This window comes from Glycine max, chromosome 14, assembly GCF_000004515.6.
Source record: "Glycine max cultivar Williams 82 chromosome 14, Glycine_max_v4.0, whole genome shotgun sequence".
In the NCBI taxonomy this organism is placed as follows: domain Eukaryota; kingdom Viridiplantae; phylum Streptophyta; class Magnoliopsida; order Fabales; family Fabaceae; genus Glycine; species Glycine max.
The window spans coordinates 44934816-44943071 of NC_038250.2; the positions used below are offsets into that span (position 1 = coordinate 44934816).

Genomic DNA, 8256 nt, shown 5'->3' on the forward strand with positions numbered 1-8256 from the left:
CAAACAAACAAAGAAGAAGAAGAACAAGAACAAGAACAAGAATAAGAAGAAGACAACAAAGACTAAGGTCCTTGCGGTTACAAAGAAGAAGAAGAAGAAGAAGAAGAAGAAGTTGTACCTAGGTAACGTGGCTACGTGTCACAGTCGCGAAGAAGCTGTACAAAGAACCTGAAGAAGTTGTACTCATGGTCGCGAAGAAGAAGAAGCGAATAAGAAGAAGAACAAGCGAAGAACAGAGCGTGAGGAAAGTAGCTAGGGGTTGGGTTCTGAAATTTTAAAATATGAGTCCAACATCGGTTTTTAAAAAAAATGATGTTAACGTCTTTTAATTAACATCGGTTTTATGGAAAACCGATGTTAAGGAATATACATTATTTACAAACATGCCACCGCGTTTACCTTAACATCGGTTTTGTATAAAACCGATGTTAATTTGACGATGTTAAATGTGCTTTTTGTAGTAGTGATGTAACAATTAAAGACAAAGTTCTTGGGAACAACTAACCCTATATGTAAGAGGGAAGATTGATCTGTTGGCCCAAAGTTTAGTTTGTATAGAATTTGAGAATGACAGTTGTTTAGTATTAAAGGACCACTTCAATGACAGTGTACTCCAAGAGTTTTGTTACCCCCAACAAGAAGGGTAAAAATAAGTTTTACTTTTATATACCCCAACCTTTAAGTTTGAAAATAATTATAACTGATTATTTTTAGTTTTAGGAGTTGTTTCATTGGTTCTGGTTTAGTAATAATCAATTATTGTTTGGAAATTGATTATTTACATCAGTAAATAACTACTAGTTACTATTAGTGCATTTCTGCAAATTTTAATTGATTACTCTGAGTTGTAACCGTCAATGATATAAATATACTACGGTAGAATGTTTTTTTTTATCGGCTAAGATAGATTGTAATTGATTACAATAGTTAGTTTAATTTATTGTATTATGAATTATACCCCATCCTACAAGAAGACATGGTTAGCAAAGCAAAGAGCGTTGGAGATGATTCATGGAAACTGGGAAGAATCATACGCCAAACTGCCAAAACTTTTCGGAGCTTTGCAATCTTGTATTCTCAGGACTGTGGTCGCTGCAATCCTTGTATGAGGGGGGACAAATAGTACCGGGAAAAAGATTGTTTAAACGTGTCTTTTGGTCATTTGGTCCATGCATTAGTGGTTTTGCATATTGCAAACCCATAGTACAAGTAGATGGTACATGACTTTACGGGAAGTATACTGACACATTGTTGATAGCTACCGCACAAGATGGAGCTAATCATATCTTCCCAATTGCCTACGCCATTGTAGAAGGGGAGACAACTTCAGCTTGGGGTTTTTTCTAAAGAATTTGAGAAGACATGTTACTCCGCAAATTAACATTTCTCTCATTTCAGACCGACACCCCTCAATTATAAGTGCCTATAACAACCCAAGTAACTTATGGGTCCAGGACATATCCCATTTCTTTTGCTTGCACCACATCGCACAAAACTTTGTTCGCGGTAACTCAAACTGCAAACATTTAAAGAAACCACTCGTGTTGGCTGGTGATAATCTATTTTATTTATTCGTTAAAATTTTCTTTCAATCAAATTTTATAACATAATACATTCATTGAATATTTACAGGTTACGCATACACGAAGAAGATGCACTAGCGACATCTTGGGGATATCCGTGCGAATAAGTCAAGTGCAGCTGAATGGCTTGATCAATTACCCAAACAAAGATGAGTACAATGCTTCGATGAGGGAAAACGTTGGAGACATATGACTACTAATTTGTCGGAGTCTGTTAATTCCATGTTCAAAAGCACAAGACATTTGTCGGTGTCATCCTTGGTTGAGGAGACGTATTTCAAGACCGCACAACTTTTTGCTAATAGAGGTCGACAAACTCAGGGAATGATCAACTCTGGCTCACAGTATTCTGAAGTCATCTTCGATGCAAGTAGTCAACAAGAATCTAATACACACGTTGTAAATGAATTTGACAGACACAATCACACTTTTATTATAACAGAAACTCAATCCCCACTTGAAACACCAAGATCACCTGGAAGGTTTAGAGTAATGCTACGATCCCAAAAGTGTGATTGTGGTGAATATCAGGCTAAACACTTACCATGTTCTCACGTCATGGCTGCCTGTAAATCTGTCAATATTGATCCTATGACCTATATGCCGATGTTATTCACTTTACAACACATTTTGCACATTTACGATAACTCCTTTGGTTTATTGCCACACGAATCAATGTGACAAGAATATGAAAGAGATCAGTGGGGTCCTGATCCAAGGAGAAAGAGGATTGTAAAGGGTCGTCCCGTTTCAACTCGCATTCCTACTGAGATGGACAAAGACGACAATGAATGACCAAGTAGAAAAAAATGTGGACTTTGCCGACAACATGGTCATAGCATAAACAATTGTCCAAATATATCACCATCTTAAGTTTTTCCTTAGTCAATTACCATTGTTTAAATATTTTATTGATAATGCAGTGTAATATTCTTCTATAGATAAATTATTAAAAGCTTTAGTTTTATCATTTTTAATTAAATCTAATGACATAAATAAAGTAATTATATTTAGTAAAATAATTAAATTTAAAATTTACAATTTTTACTAAAATCAATACATTATTATACAAAATTAAAATTTTAAAATAAATATTTAACCAAAAATATCTTAAATAAATTAAATAATATAACAAAAATAATTAAATTTAATAATATCATTTTTTAATAAAAAAAATTATTAAATAAATTTTCTAAAATTAATTTATTAAATAAATATTTTTAAAATCTATTAAAAATAATTTTATATAATAATTTTAATTAAATTTTAATTTATAATAAATAATAAATAAATAAAAGAAAGAAAAAAAAAAAGCTGAAGAACGAAAGTCGAGGTGGCCAAACCTGACTTTCAAAGGCAAAACAAAAACAAAAAGTGGTGTACTTTGGGAAATTTTTTCCAAAGTAGTGTAGTTCAAACATTATGGAGAGAGAAACTATGTACTCCAGGGAAAAAAAATCCCAAATGTCTCCCTTAGGGTTTGAAAAGGAACTCAAGTTTTTTTATTAGTTAATAAAATATAAAAATTAATTTTTTTTAATAATTTAAATAATAAAAATTAATATGAAAAATTTGTTGATGAGTTAGTGATTAAATGATGATCACATGTCATTCTGCTTCTCATTTGTTATTATTTTACAATAAAACTAACAGTAGATTATATTGTGAAATATAAAAAATGTCTAGTACAGATGAAAAAAAAATTAAGTAATAAGATAAAAATTATCTAATTTTTGAGATATAAAAAATATATTTTAACTTATTTTTAAAGTCAAGACAAAAATAATAAAATTTCTAAACCTAACGAACATAAAAAACTCTTCATATAAGTTAAATCCGATTAATAAAAAAAAAAAAACATGTCACACATGACAACACTAGAAGGTTCTGGGAACAGTTGTGATCCCATCACATCAAAACGTGCAAACGTCACCCATTACTTGGTTTCCTCCGCCCATTACCTCATTTCTCACGTGGAGTCAAGCCTTCTGGTCTTGTTTAATTTCTTCCACCTTTTAATAAAATTAATTTAGCAGAATTAATATGAAAATTATTTTTTCAGAAAAAATAAATTTAATAAAATTAAATCTAAAATTTATTTAAATAATAAAAAATTCTTTAAAATAAAGTTTAATTTTTATCATAGTGAAAAACAATTTTAAACTTTCATCCAATAACAAATCACAATTTAAATTATTTTAAGATAATTATTTTTAAAAATTCAATAAATCTACCATACTTGATGAGTCGTGATTAGATGAATGTATAAAAAAATTTGCATTATTAATGTATACCCTTATTCTCTTAAAAATATATGTTTGATAAAATTAACTAAAAGCTGAAGAGATAACTAAAAGTTAAAAAAAAAAAAACAGGTAAGTGAAAGTTAAAAGTTGGTAACTAAAAAATTAACTTATTAAATTATAAGTGTTCGGTAAAACTAGCTTTAAAGTACCTGATAAATGTAAATGACATAAATGTAATAAAATTATGATTTGTTTAAAAATGATAATTGAGAAATTTGATAAATATAATAATGATAAAAGTGGAATAAAATAGAAAAAGTAAAAACCTAACAACTTTTAAAAATTGCTATTTGAAGTAACATTTAAAAAATACTAAAAGTTACTAAAAAGATTATGTTTAATAAAACTAGCTAGAAGGTGAAAATCTATTTGATGAAGTAGCTGAAAAATGTAAGCTAACTAAAAAATAATAAAGTTATGATTTATTTAAAAATGATAATTAGAAAAATAGTTAAATATATTAAGAATAAAAATAAAAGAACATAAAAAAATTAAAAGTTAGTGCTTTAAAAAATAATATTTCAAGTAACATTTTAAGAAACGTTAGAACTTATAAAAAAAACTTATTTACTGAATAATCAAATAAGTTGTTCAGCTAGTTAAAAAAATAAAAATTAACAGAAATATTATACTAATCATAACCTAAAAAAAATACTTATTTATCAAATGCTTAAACAATTTTTTTAGCTACTAAAAAAAACTAAAATCTACTCAGTGTTATATTTAAAAATCATTTGTTTATAAAAAAACTAAAATCTCTATATTTTAAATTTTATTTTATTTCTCCAATCTATTTTTTTATATCTTATTTGCTACAAAATTAATTTTCAAAACAAAAAAAAAAAGAAAATACAAAAAGACTCAATTGCTGTGCACCATGATTTTACCGACCAGAAACAAGATTCCAAAACAGTGGAGGAGGATGTCCACACGTTATTGAATTCAATTGAAGACACACGCAAAAATGGAAAACTAAGGAAAAAGGAAAAGAAAAGAAAAAAAAAGCAGTCTCTGACTCCTATAAATTGGTTTCACTGCCACCACAAAGTACAATATATACCTTCTAAACATTCTCTTGCACCCAAACCCTGGAATTAAGCACGTTATTTCATTAGGGTTGGTTTTGTTGAACAGAAAAAAAGAGAAAAAAAAATTATGGGAAGCGATGGCGTGAGGAAACCAAGATTCCTATGCCTTCATGGGTTCCGAACAAGCGGAGAAATATTGAAAACACAGTTACATAAGTGGCCTCAATCGGTTCTAGACAACCTCGATCTAGTATTTGTGGATGCTCCTTTTCCTTGCCTTGGCAAATCCGATGTAGAAGGCATTTTTGATCCCCCTTACTACGAGTGGTTTCAGTTCAACAAGGTTTCCTTCTCATTCAACTTTTCTATTTTCTTTTTTCTTATTTAGGATACACCCTTTATAGTGTATTTTTGGATTAAAAGATAGAAAGATATTCGTAAAAAACCTGATCAACTTTTTTTTCTTTTCTCTCGAACACATACTTAAGATTTTGCTTAAAAGATTCAAATCTAATTTCAGTTGCACTAATGAATTTCGTATTGAAAAGAAGAATGAGAGTTTGATTTTTATATTGAAAATTTTCTTTCTTCCACTTTTCCTCAATTCTATTTTTATTTTTTCCCCAGCTGCTCAATTTTCATCCATGGTTCCAACAACGACTACTAAGAACAGAATCTATCTGCAGTTTTATAATTGGAATTGAAATTCGTATTAAAAATAAGCATATGATATCAGTATGAAAATTATAATTATGACTAGGGTATTGTAAAGAATTCTTAGGAAAATTTTTGTTTGTTTAATTATCTATTTTTCAACCATCTAATTTTTTTTATGGTAAAACAGGAATTTACAGAGTACACCAACTTTGACGAGTGCCTTCAGTACATTGAGGAATGCATGATCAAGTACGGACCTATTGATGGGCTTCTTGGTTTCTCACAGGTAATCTTCTAATCAAGTAAAAATTGAAGCATTATTAATGCATACTTGATGCATGTTTGTTTATGATGTTTAATGCTCAAGAATTTGAATGACGAGATGTTTGATTTTGACCAAACAGGGATCAATATTATCGGCTGCGCTGCCGGGTCTTCAGGAGAAGGTATGCGTAAAACAATACTAGAAACTTAGCTTGATTATGAATTCTCTTTACCACGTTGACTTAGCTAGCCATAAATTTATATTTCTTACTAATGCAATAAAAAAACAATAATATATTATAAAAAAATTTTAAAAAAAATTAATTGTTCAAGTTTCATGAAGTTGGAGAGGGATCAAGTGTCCTTAAGTTCAACCATGTAGCTCACCTCTTATCAAAATGTCATCAGGTAGTCTTCTACACATGTCTTCTTGACATTGGTCCCTACAGCCCTTATGGGCACTCTCGGTCAAACATCGTATATAAGTTATAGCATATTGTCATTGTATGATATCATATTAATAATCAACATAAAAAAATGTAACAAAAGAAACATAATCAGTATAAAATGATTTAAGTATATGCTAAATTGTTATAATTCATATGCAGGGCGTGGCACTCACGAAGGTTCCGAAAGTGAAATTCCTAATAATAGTAGGAGGGGCAAAGTTTAGGTCACCTTCAGTGATGGACAAAGCATATTCTTCTTCCATTAGCTGTCCCTCCCTCCACTTTATAGGTACCTCCGTTTCCACCTTTTATTTTATCATACTTTTTTGTCATTGGTATTTTTTGAGAAAGCATACTCTAGCTAGCCCCCATTCTTGACTGGTCATACATTTCAATTTCATTCAATTAATAACACAATTTTCCCTTCCCTGTTGGGATTAGTAGAGATTTAGAAGCCCACGTATACTCCATCAACGATTCACAATTTAAACATGATCGATTGAAGTTGTGTGTCCAAGTAATTTGTGCTGCTTTCTAGCTTTTTTGACTTTGTTACTTTGGGCTGTTTTCTGGTTGAAAAAAACATTAATAGTTTTAACTCAAAAACCCGGAAAAATTGATGGTTGATTATTGGTTAGTAGTAGGAAACTGCTATAAGACTCTTGTAAGAAATTTTGCTAAAATGAGTTCTCATTATCAATAATTATAGTGTTTGGCCAGACAATAGGAAACTAAAATATTTCAATGCTTGGTGCAGGAGAGACAGATTTTTTGAACAAGTATGGGGCTGAACTACTAGAATCCTGTGTTGAACCCGTGGTGATTCACCACCCCAAAGGACACACAATACCAAGATTAGGTACGCTACTAAGTTACTATATATTTATCTTTGTTATCTATTTGTATTAATATGCAGGTGCTCAGATAGATTCTTATTTCATATTTTATTCATTTTTTATGAAAAAGAATGGTTTTGTGTTTGAGTTATTGATATGAATAGTTTTCTCTTTTCCTTTTCAGATGATAAGAGCTTGAAGACCATGATGGATTTCATCGAAAGAATTAAGAAAGATGTCTCAAAATAAGAAACGAGTTTAGACAACCAGCCAGTGCTTCAAAGGGATTTTTGAAATATTTATTCATTTTAACATAAATTAATAGCATTGCTATTTGTATTCTTATACAAATTTGTTACTGTTAGATCCTCAATGTAATCAATTATATAAGAGTCATATTTGAATATGTAAGCAGAGGCTCTCTGCCAAATTTGTGACAGCATTCACTTCCATCTTCCCAGATTCTTTTTTTTTTTTGGTTCATTAGTCAAAATTTATTCTTTGTGCACAACAACAAGGCTTTTGATATCCTAATAAATAGTTGATGACAAGTTATTCAAGTATTTGGTTTGGGATTTATTAAAACTTCAACATCTTTTTAATTTGGAAATTATGAAAATGACAAATTATTCAAGAACACATTTTGATGTTTGCTCTTGCTAGAATTTGGGTGTATATTTTTTCTTTTTTTCAGTAGAAATTAAATTTAATTACTAAAAATTTACAATAACTAATACACACGGCTTAACTAATCAAATTAAACTCCCTTAATTTATAATATTTGTTTCATCTTTTATTTGCCGTTTACACACACTTTTTTTTAATCTTTTTTCTTTAAATTTATTATCAGATCTATTTTTTTTATCTCTTTATTCCATCCTCCTAATCACTGGATGGATGTTATCCATTTTCCTGTATTCACCGTGAATGCGAGTTAGGATAATTTGTGATAGAAATAATTTCAACCCTCTATCTTACCTTGGACTGTTTTGTACAGTAATTTTTTTAAGGATGTACAGTGATAAAATTGCCAAACAAACAAATACTAATTCAATGTTTTTGGTTTTCTTTTATTCCCCCAAAAATTAATTTTGGGGTGAGTAGCATTAATTGAGAATTGTATGACTATGTTT

General features: G+C 29.7%; 1 protein-coding gene across 1 annotated transcript; it reads left to right on the plus strand.

Annotated features, from left to right (window-relative positions):
* The first annotated feature begins 4938 nt into the window (after positions 1-4938).
* Positions 4939-7758, plus strand: LOC100500670 (putative alpha/beta hydrolase). Its single transcript, NM_001250762.2, has 6 exons — positions 4939-5260; positions 5762-5860; positions 5979-6020; positions 6447-6576; positions 7045-7146; positions 7308-7758. Exons 1-6 carry the CDS (start codon positions 5045-5047, stop codon positions 7370-7372), a joined length of 654 nt encoding a protein of 217 aa, NP_001237691.2. The 5' UTR covers positions 4939-5044; the 3' UTR covers positions 7373-7758.
* The last annotated feature ends 498 nt before the right edge of the window (positions 7759-8256 follow it).

What these genes read in the sequence shown, in the direction of transcription:
- LOC100500670 (NM_001250762.2), top strand. Translation starts at nt 5,045, where the DNA reads ATGGGAAGCGATGGCGTGAGGAAACCAAGATTCCTATGCCTTCATGGG. An exon ending in TGCCGGGTCTTCAGGAGAAG is followed by an intron (nt 6,021 to 6,446) that starts GTATGCGTAAAA and finishes ATTCATATGCAG; the next exon opens with GGCGTGGCACTCACGAAGGT. An exon ending in TCCCTCCCTCCACTTTATAG is followed by an intron (nt 6,577 to 7,044) that starts GTACCTCCGTTT and finishes TGCTTGGTGCAG; the next exon opens with GAGAGACAGATTTTTTGAAC.